Genomic DNA, 11,491 nt, shown 5'->3' on the forward strand with positions numbered 1-11,491 from the left:
CGCCAGACCAATACCCTGATGAGTATCCCCCATTTTGTGACATGTTTGATGTCTCGAGCATTTTCGTGGAAAACATGTAGCAGTTTGCTACGTGTGGCAAGTCAAAGTCAAGAGACTTTCCGCAGGAAAATAACATGTGATGCTATTAGGTTCATCTTGGCTAGTCTCCTAAAACTGGCCACAAGCCTGTCAGTTCGGTAGCAAACTTGGACGGCCGAGATTATATCTCGTGAGGAAGGGTAGCCATCAATTATGACCACACCATGCTGATGCCTGGCAATGGCATAGTGGCATTTTTAGCGTATGCCAGTAGCACTGCGGCATGGATTACATAGTTCGTGCATGTGAGTGACACAGAGGTTCAAGTGGCGCCTGGCATAGCCATGGCCACTAGATTTAGGCTCATCTCGGCTGGTCGCCTAAAACATGCTACAAGTCTGTCAGTTCGGTGGCGAACTTGGATGCCGAGATTGCATCTCATGAGGAAGGGTAGCCATTGATTATGGCCACATCTTGTTGGCGCCTGATAATGGTACAGTGGCGCCTTTAGCGCATGCCAGTGGTGATGCAGCATGGTTGGCATAGTTCGTGCATGACAGTGGCATGGTGGAATGGCTGGCACAGCCTGTACATGCCAGCGGTGCGATGGTGCAACTAGTGCTTGGCCTAGCCATGGTCACTAGATTTTGGCACATTGGTGTTAGACTCCAATGTGGTGTGGCAACATCAGTTTCAGTGGCCACATCAATCCCAATGCTCCGTGGAACATTATCTGGCTTGGTTGGCGTAACAACTTTCCCTAAATTAAGGTTTGGCATGCCGAAACCCTAATTAGCGCATATGGCATGCGGTAGGTGGTCGTGGCATGGCATTTTATACAAACGGTGCCAGAGGAGCCATAGGCAGGCCACCATGTAGAAACGGTCACAGGAGCAAATATTTTCACGAGTGGTTGTGGAGTGGCGCCTTTTTTAGGGTTTCCTAAGTCCGCGCGACTTGTGGCATGTTGTGGGCCCGAGGCGGCATAGTTTTGTGCCACGATTAGAAGTTAGGGTTCCATCCACCGCCATTAGAGCATGGCCGCGCTTACAGTTAGGCTAGCCAAAATTGAAGTCTGTCGTGATGCTGGTCACGAATAGAGAGTGGGTACGTTTTGGCATGCTGTCGCGGTAAGTGGCACGTTTGGCATGTGTACTTGGCATGCCCGTTTGGCATGTACGCTTGGCATGCTCGTTTTGGCATGTTTAGCATGTCGTTAGTATGTTGGCGCGGTTTTTGGGAAGCCAACTTAGTATGGCGACCTCTTGACACAATTCCCACCTATTTTAAAGCTGTGGCAGGTTTGGAGCAACCCGATTGGTCAATAAAAGTAGGGGACCATCCAAGCACGGGCGTGCCACCCTTTTGGTGCATGTGGCAGGTTTAATGCGACCTGATTGGTCGATGGGGAATAGGGACGGCAAGTATGGGCCCAACCACAACTCATGGAAGCGTGGTAGGTTTAAAGCGATCTGATTGGTCGACAAAGGAATTAGGGTCGGTTGGGTAGCATAGGGCATGGCCAAGTGGCGCCGGCTGGCCTAGGTCATGGCCACGCTTCCCTCGTTGTTTCTCCTAATTCGCGGTTCTGTTTATTGTTTGCTTTCTGACTGAGTATTTTGTGCAAGGGCCTTAACCTTGGTACTTGGAAGTTCGTGCTACTCTGCTGCGAGTGAACACAAATCCTTCATGCTATACCAATATTAAGGGTTCTGTCGGGGAACATAAGCACAAGAAAAGTACTCAACAGGCTCCGGTATTTGTGAGTAATGCATCTAGGAGCTTATACACTCATTAGGCTCTATACTAGTGAACAATTCATCTAGGAGCTTGAGTTTCAATATAATATGAAGAAAGACATATGTACTCATCAGATTTTGATATATTCTTCAAATTCCCTGCGGAATATAGACATATAAATATCTACTACATCTGATGTCGGGTTAGGTAGATAGACTTTTACAAATTTAGCCTTGAACTAAAAACCACCATCAACAATATGATGCGTCTTTTAAAACTGTTTTAACCGAAAATCACACAGGTTTGGGACTAATTCTTCGTAACTCTACAGGTGCTTTCGAGCAAGGAGGATGCATTTATGAGCATGTACACCTAGTTACGAAACAAGCAGAGGTAATGGGATTGTTGTACTATACTATACGATGGGCGGAAGACTTGAACCTGGAACACGTATGTTTCGAGATAGCAGCTGCAGCAAATGGAGACTACCAAAAAATTAAATGGGAGTATCAACCACTTATCCAAGATGGTATGGACTATTTGTGCAAGCATCCATTATGAACTTGCAAGTTATTAATAGGTAAATAAATAACCAGCTGATAAGATGCTATGGACTATTTGTGCAAGCATCAATTATGAACTTGCAAGTTATTAGTAGGAAAATAAATAACCAGCTGATAAGATGGCAAGGCATTCTCGTATTTATAGAGTTTCTAAAAGTTGGATTACAAATCCAAGCTGATGTGAACTCCATTTCCAGTGATTAATAAAAAAAAATTCTTAGTATCCAAAATAAAGAATAAAGAGAAACAATATCAAGCAAAAATGCAAAATACGACATCGATCTTATTAAGCGAAAACATGTTTATAGAATACCAAAAAATTTGAGGACACAGATCCTTTACAAAATACTAAATGTATCCCCATTTCTTAACTACAACACAGGCGGAGGTACCGAAGGAGTTGAAGTTGAAGTCGAGGCAGTAGCTTCTTCAGCTTCAACTAATTCCCGAAGTCTTTCGGAGCTACCCTTCCTCTCCAATCTGTTGGAGAAATTCGAGTTTGTTAGCCAACGCTGATTCAAGAAATGAAAGAAAAAGAGGGATCAGATTGATATTCTATGACACTCGAAGACTATATAAAGTAAATGAGATGTATAGCTAAAGAAAAACAAATGGGTGGAGAGACAGTACCTGCTACTTATTCATCAAATTGATCATATCGTGATAAACAGATGGATCTCCTCGTTGCTCGTCTCTTTGAATAAAATCAACCCACATGTATTGAAGAAAAGTGAGGGATTTGAGATCATAGGTCAAGGACTCCTTCACGTAGGGACAATTGAAAATGGTTAATCCCTTTAGAAAAGTCCATCTTGGTAAATCTGGAAGAAACTTAAGAACCGGGCATTCCAACAAAACCAATCTTTGAAGAGAAGCAGTATGGAAGTTAGGAGACTCGTTCTCATCATCCTTTACTAGAAATCCCTGAAACTGATTGCACTCCTCGATTTTCAGTTCTTGAAGATTACAGTTGTGTCGGAGTATGCTTGCTGGGAAGAATATAAGCTCCTCTATCCTGTTTAAAAGAACCTTCGTGAGAGAGGTATGGCTTCTACAAATTGAGCTGACTAACTTGAGATTGATGTTCTCCACCTGCAACTGTTTCAAACAAGGAAACCAAGGGATTCTGGACAAACTTTTGCAGCCATTAATAACCAAAATCTCAAGACACGGATAGGGATCACACAACTCTTCTAGAAGGAACATATCAGCAAGATCGAGCCAAATTAACGAACAAAATCCACCTATATCCAATCTCTTCAAAGATATTCCTCCCAGAGTAAGTTGCAAAAGACGCGGGAGCTGACCAATAGCTGCTGGAAGTTGTTTAATTCCTTTGCAGTTTTGAAGTACTAACGTATCCAAACTTGGGAAACCAGATGGAACACACATCCACGTCGGAAGCTCCGAACCGATGAAGTTCTCTATTCTCAAGGACACCAAACCAATGGGAGGTTGTAGAGCTTCAAATACTTGGAGATCATTACACGTCATCTGCAGCGGATCTTCTTCTATTTCATCCCAGAATAGTGCCAATCCAAGAAGATTCTGTTTTCCTTTCAAATTTGCCCTTTCAGCATCCATTCTGTCTTTCACGTTCTGAAGACCCCAAATGCCTAGCGTCTCGAGCATGTTTAGGTTTCCCAAGTCTTGAATACCAACGTTACATTCAGGTTGTTTTTCTGGAACCATGTAATACAACTCTTCAAGGCAAACTAGTTTTCCTATGCCCAATATTGTGGGGTTTCCCAGCGGATTGTGATAAAATTTTCTAACTTTTTCCCAATTCTTTACATCTTTGGGAGACTCACAAAGGGAAAGATTCACAAACTCAAGATTTTCAAGATTAGAACATGGCTCTGGTAACACTGTCATTTCAGTACCTTCTAGGTCAAGAGACCTTAACTGAGTTAATGATCCAAAATCTATGGGTAATGCTTTTAACAATGGGCAGTTTCTGAAATCAAATATCTGCAAATTGGAAAGATCTGACACAAACTCAGGTAAGACTTTTAAATTTTTGCAGGTGTTGACATCTAATGTTTGCAAACTGGAGAGGGTGATGATAGAAACGGGTAATTCTTCGAAAGGGTTGAAAGATAAATTTAGAGATGTTAGATTTTTCAAACCACAGATGGATTCAGGAATGACTTTTAATTCGCAGTTGTTGAGATCCAACGTTTGCAAATTACAAAGACTTGTGACAGAATCAGGTAACTCTTCCATAACCGTCCACGAGACTTCAAGATATCTTAATTTTTGTAAAGAATGAATGTTTGTAAGCAGATTTTGAACACCATAGAAGTTGGTAAATACCAACGTCTCCAAATTATAAAGTTTACCAATGGACTGACCATTCGATACATCCCTCATATCAAGAGAGTTAAGGCGAAGGTACCTTAAATGTCTCAGATTGAGACTCAAAGAAGACAACTTTGGAAAAGAGAAATTTGGTGAAAGACCCGCATGAAGCACACGTAAGTTGTTATTTCTTGAAAATATAAGAGGATCCACGTTAGAACCTTCGGGGGCGAATATTGTACGCAACTTCTTGGCGTTACTTAACTTCTTCAGAAATGTTTTTGATATATCTTCATCTAATTCTAACCTCAACCGACGAACTTTAGAAACATCTGTAAACTCACTTGCCTTGAGAGCTGCCAATTCATTTTCCCCACCAACTTCTTCGGCAAGATCATGCACAAGATCGTGCATTTTGCACGTCTCGATGTCGCCTAATTCGTTCTTCTTGAAATTATGAAAAAAGGAGCTCCACGCTAGACTTTCGAAGTAATTACGTCCAATGTCTTCAGCGGATCTTTTGTTTTTTATATTAGATTGTTTGACAAATCCTTCTGCCATCCAAAGATGAACCAAAATTTCTTTGCTAATCTCCCAATTCTTGGGAAAGATTGAGCAATAAGAGAAACATTGCTTTAGTTGAGATGACAAGTTATTATAGCTCAATTTTAATACAGGTAAGATCTTTCTTTTGCTTTCTGGAGTACTCCAAATATCATCATCTCTAATCGATATCCAATCACTTCCTTTCTTTTTTAAGTGCATTAGACTTCCAAGAAATTTTGCTGCGAGTGGTAAACCACAGCATTTTTTTGATATTTCTTTTCCTATGTCTGACATTTCTGGAGAAATTAATGCTCCACCAGGAGAAAAGGCTCTTTGCTTGATGATAGACCAACATGCATCATCTTGCAATTGACTCAAATTGTAAGGAGGAATACTTCCCCTAACAATAGATGCAACTCGGTCATTACGTGTGGTGATCAGTATTTTACTCCCTGGAGCACCAACAAGCAACACAGACTTGAGGCACTCCCATTGCTCGGAATCATCATTCCATAAATCGTCCAGTACTAACAAATATTTCTTCCCATCTAAATGTTCTCGGACTATATTTACTAGCACACAGAAATTTGAAACCCTATGGAACTTAGTTTGAGTAATAGACTCCATTATTTTTACTAAGAGGATTTCAATATCAAAAATTTCAGATACATGAACCCACATTGTTGGCTCAAACAGTTTCTTTACCACCTCGTTTTTGTAAACGAGTTGTGCAAGTGTTGACTTCCCAAGCCCTCCCATACCCACTATGGATATTACATAAACCTTTTCAAGAGAATGATTAGGATTGTCAAAAACTGGTGGTGGTGATGATGATGATGATTTGGGATCTGTTGTTAAAAGTTTTATTATCTGGGATTCATCATACTCCCTTCCTACGATTTCTGACTCATTAACATGGGAAGTGACTTGTCGGTCCAGTTGTTCATTACTTTCACCATCAGGAATAGGTGCAGTAACTTGTAACTGAAACTTATCTATATCTTGGGTTATTTCATTTAATCTTTTGTTTATGTCTTTGATTTTTTTCGCCATTTTGAAACGAAATATAAGTGAAGGGTTTGAAGATGAAGTGAAATTCAATACCTTATGCGTCAAGCTATCCTCTCTATCACGGCGACGCATGTCCTCATAACAGAACTCATCAATCACGTCATCAGCGTCATAAGCAATATCCTTGAGCCTTCGTAACCAAAGTCTTACAAGTTCTTCCTTCTCTTGCCTCCTCTCCGCGTCGGCAATCACAGCGAGAATCATTTCCGAGGTTGTTTGAATCTTCTTCAAGTCATCGTTGACATCCAAAGCCAAACCGATGTCTTTGGAGACAACACCCACCAGTTTTTTTAGGATTCCTGTTGCACCGCTCATAAGAATCTCTTCCATAGTAGAAAATTTCACTGAACTAAAAAGAAGACAGGAAACCAGAAATTAAGAATAGGAAGACAGCAACTTTAATTACTAATCTCAGAGAGTTGTTTATGCGTGAGATGTTAGTTTTGCTCTGAACTTATAGATGCTGTCTCGGATCTTATAAAATTGAATAACGCAAGTTGTTGTAAATTCAACCACGTTATACACGTCATTAAATTGTACTTCATTTGTCATAACAGATTGTCAAATTATTCTAGCTATTTGCTGTCCGACTGAACCATGTTCATGCATCTTAGCTTCAACCGTACAAAAACGCGCAATTTAATAATCCAAGCAGCAAACTGTTTACTAAACAATTTGGTTTCACTGCGAATCCATAGTACTTCTAAGCCAGTAGCTCGTAGTTTCCTTGCATTTGCTTAGCATTGTTATTAAAGTCTGGCGCAAATAACAAAAAGAACTGCCTCTGAATCCGGATTTTAATCACATCTCGAAGTTGTTATTAAAGTCTCATACTCCAAAGGCTGGATTTAGCCACAACGTATTTATTGCCTTGTTAATTAGAGCGTCCACAATCAAACGATCATACTAAAAACCAAAACCAAAAACTAAATTTTTTGGGGTTTGGGGGTGTTTAAACACAATGACGGTGGAGCAAATTATAGTCAGGCGTATTTTTAATGTCCGCGAGAAACTGAGTGAATGATGGGGAGCATCTTTAAGTTACGCCTGATGGGATTATGGAGCAGACATTAAACATACGTCCCGTATGGAGTGGATTTTTAATGAACGCCTGTCCATGGAACGGACATTAAACTTACCTTCAACTTACACCCCGCTTCAAACGCAGATAGTATTTACGCCTGTCATCATACGCACCAAATATACTCCGAAACCCAGAAAAATCTGACCAAATTTAGTTTTACTCCAGCCTACTGTGATTGGAATTTGGACCAAATATGGTTTTAGTCCACTTTTTACTCGTCCATTGTGGACGCTAGATCTTACAATTACCGAAGGTAATAATGAGTTCGGTAGTCCTATATACAAATGTGAGACCTTCGGGACATGCCAGGAGAATCTCACAGATTTTTGGCAGTGCAGCAGTAGAAAGATGATTTTCAGTCATCCACCTTTGGGATCCCAATTCCCAAGGGATATTGCATCATCCAGTTTATAGAACTGGTTGTAAAAGACGAACTCAATTTTAAAAACATTTGTTCACGACACAAATAGACAACTGTCTTGTGTATCTATCTACAGGGTAATATATAGTTATTCCTAAGATTTTGCTGAAACTATCAGCCAAATTGTGTATGTTACAGGCCTAGACTAGCAAGAGCACAGCATATTTCTCCATGTATATTTGTGGTGAAAATTGTTTGTAATAAGTTATAAACAGCAGCAACAAGAGCTTTATCTCAAACAGAGAATCATAAACTCAGAAGTGTTTCTAGGATACGACTCAAACACACCAAATAAAAAACAGTTTGCATTACGTATTACAATACGAAGAAGAAAAAAAGAAAAAAAAAACATTATCAAGCTAAGAATAAGATCAAGAACCATGATACACGATGACAGAAGAAGAAAAAAAATCGTTCCGAGGAGCGCCTTTTTGCACCTCAAATTCCACCCATTACAAATTAGCAGTAGAGCAAGAGACATGGTATTACACAAAATACCACCTAGATCCTATTAAGCGAAAACATGTTTATAGAATACCAAAATCTTTTGAGAAAACAGATCCTTTACAAAATACTAAATGTATCCCCATTTCTTAACTACAACAGAGGGTTTGAACAAACTAATCCAATTTGAAGTTCATATCTGTAATCTGCAAACCTTAATTTTAACATAAAAAAAAGCCGAGAAGTTAATCGATCAACTGAAATAAACAACAAAAAGTTAGTGCAAAAAATCACAAGCTAGTCACTGGGAGGATTTACTAGCAGTGGTAGATTTATTAATAGGTGGAGATATCGAAGGAGTGGAAGTCGAAGTTGAAGCAGTAGCTTCCTCTGCTTCAACTAATTTTCGAAGTCTTTCTTGTAATACTCGAACCCTAGTTTCAGTAGCTCGAAGCTTTCGCCATCTATAACCTGCCCAGCAAGCAAAACCACCATATACGAGGATATATGAAGCCCAAACATAAGGATATTCTTCAGCGTGTTGTTTGAGTTCTAGATACTTGTTTTCTAACCTTCCCTTCCAATCTGCTGGAGAAACTTGAGTTTCTTGCTGCTCCTGTAGTTGCTGATTTTCAATTCCACTTTGCCGTTTCTCTTCGTTCGCCATTACTGATTCAAAAATGAAAAGAGAAGAGGACATTTCAGATTTTTTAAGCCTAATGGAGAGAATGCAGACAGTGCCGTATTATTTAATAGTGTGAGAAGTAGTGAGAAACATGCACTGAAAATAGCTATCATTTAACCAACGGATGAAAGCTACTTTAAGTCTGTAACTATTATGGGATTCATGAATCCTGATATTAGTTACTGTCAGTAACAAATCAAGTTTAAAGGGGGCACATGACTAGGATCTTTACTACCCAAGCAGACATTTATTAGCAATGATGTATGCTGAGTTTATTTTGAACAGAATAAAAATCTAACTTTACACATATGACATGTTGGAAAGAAAGGACTTCGAAGTACACATAAAATAGCCGATATGAGAAAAAAACAGAACTTCTATCCAAGCAAAAACATTATAAGAACTTAAGAGTGATTGATTACACTGCACTTCAGTATTGTGTCTCAAAGCTTCACTATGTAATACAGCATTGGTGATGTGACATTGATACCCATGTTCACATATTCATGAAGCAGCATATACACTACATGAGAATTTCTATGTACAATCTAAAACGACCCTAGCAAAAATCAGGGCAGCGGGAATACAATTAGTGGTATTACTGCATTTGTAACTGAAACTGAGTTGGTATTTATACACTGAATCACGCATGCTTCTCAAGCAGCGAAGATTAGGTGTATAAACAGTAATCCAGTTTGGTTAGGAGTGCTTGTTTGGTCTGGGCATCTCCAATGCAGCAGCAACTTCTTAGAAGCAGCACATAGCCATGTACTGTAAGCATTAACTATAAAGAATGCGACTAATATGAGATGGGAGATGGCCTAACAGTGCAAAAAGGATTCATCATGGATTTAGTGGTATAAGAACATATTGGTAAGGCAATGTAATCTTCTGCAACTGTCAAGTATAGGTAATCAAACACTATTAGTGGATTCAAGCAGAAGTTAATCAAATACCAATAGCAGATACAGTGGCTACTTACTGTATCCATTTCATTGTTGCTTTATGTCATGACTTCTTGTTCAGTCTTTGGCAGAACACATATTATCGGCTTAACCAAATTTGTGCAGTTGCGTCTTTCTTGTAGACACAGAAAACTGAGAGTAGCCTAATTGACAGAAAATTAAGGGAATAACTGAGAGTAACCTAATTCTAACAACCTATTTTGTCAAAATTTGCTTTGACATACTTAAAACCTCTATCCTATTCATCCAATTAGGTTACACATTTTAAGAAGAAACATTACAACTTGCTAACCAATCTAAGTAAGCAATTATAACCATAAATGACTTACCAATAAGCAAAGTAAGAAATTGGTCCTTCCCAAATGCTAGCACTAGCTCGATGATGGTCATAGTAAGTACACACCTCCTCCTACTCTAACTCAATGGGGGTTTGTCTGCAACATGTACACATGTGCTACTCTTGACTTGGCCTGTGCTGTGTGGGAATCAGCTAGCCTTTCTCCTAAATAGTGAGTAGCTATGTTATATATCTAGTTCTTTTTCTCCCTCTTCTTTGGAAGATAACATGATCACAAATTACACTTCAACCAAAAATTTACTTCTCTAGAAATTTTTGCAAGATTTCATATCTCCCAAATGACAATGTTCTGTACCGTGACAGTTCTGTATCAAAAATTCTAAACACTCAATAACTATACCAGCCTACTAACACGATACCTTTCTAGTTATATAACACGTATAAGGGCTACCGGTATGTTAGCCACAACTCCTGGAATCTGCCAATCTTTTAACCTACTGCTATTCTTATCAACAACAAGAAGAGATCCTGAATCAACCTTACTATCCATTACTTGTCTTCCACCAGTTGGTAGGTCTCCTCAAGCTCGAATTACTAGATCCTAATTGAACCGAGTATTGGATAAAATTGGTAGAAAAGGATCAGGGGTTTTACCCAATTCATCAAAATCATAACACTAAAACAAATGAGAAGAACAATTCTAAACTTTAACCAAAAAGAACCTAGTTACAGCAAGCAATTGAAATTTAGAGTTCCCAATTAGGTTTTTCTTTCATAATTAGTATCATATATATAGGCAGAAATGTGATTTCAACTATGTAATTCAAAACCCTAGAATAAGAACAATAAAATTTCATTTCATTTCACCAAAATCAATATCAATTTAACCTCTTATTAAACTTCAATAACAAAACCCAGTTATCAAATAATGAATCAATACCCATACTCAACAAATCAATTCCACAAACAAACAAAATTGAAAAATCACAAATAATAACCATGATTGATGAACTAACCTCAAGTAGATTCTTCCCCGTTTTCAAGAATCATCCAAGGGGATTGAACTTCGAAACTCAATCAAAACCTTAATTTAGAGTTGGTTTTCTCACAAACCCTAATAAAATAAAACTGGGTTTTGGAGCAAAATAGTGGAAGAGAAGTAACTTAAACGGAGGAGGGGAAGGGGAGTGTGGAAAACACTTGACTGGATTCTTAACTTGTACCTAAAGTCGTGCGATACGTGCAGTTCGTACGCGAGAGCTGGTCACTAACTTAACAAATGGCCGAGGGTCTACAGCAACTTAAGCTGAAAATGTTTTTGTATTTTTTTTTCC

At 38.9% G+C, this 11,491-nt stretch overlaps 1 protein-coding gene and 1 long non-coding RNA gene across 2 annotated transcripts; both read right to left on the reverse strand.

Annotated features, from left to right (window-relative positions):
* Window positions 1-2,734: 2,734 nt before the first annotated feature.
* Window positions 2,735-6,590, reverse strand: LOC113311762 (putative disease resistance protein RGA4). The gene is made up of 2 exons (XM_026560560.1): window positions 2,973-6,590; window positions 2,735-2,854 (listed from the first exon to the last, which is right to left on the reverse strand). The coding sequence occupies exon 1, from the start codon at window positions 6,588-6,590 to the stop codon at window positions 2,976-2,978; it is 3,615 nt and encodes a 1,204-aa protein (XP_026416345.1). The 3' UTR covers window positions 2,735-2,854; window positions 2,973-2,975.
* Window positions 6,591-8,125: 1,535 nt separating this feature from the next.
* Window positions 8,126-11,334, reverse strand: LOC113313302. Its single transcript, XR_003341783.1, has 2 exons — window positions 11,174-11,334; window positions 8,126-8,878 (listed from the first exon to the last, which is right to left on the reverse strand). It is a non-coding gene; the product is annotated as an uncharacterized LOC113313302 (long non-coding RNA).
* Window positions 11,335-11,491: the final 157 nt, after the last annotated feature.

This window comes from Papaver somniferum, chromosome 9, assembly GCF_003573695.1.
Source record: "Papaver somniferum cultivar HN1 chromosome 9, ASM357369v1, whole genome shotgun sequence".
NCBI lineage: Eukaryota > Viridiplantae > Streptophyta > Magnoliopsida > Ranunculales > Papaveraceae > Papaver > Papaver somniferum.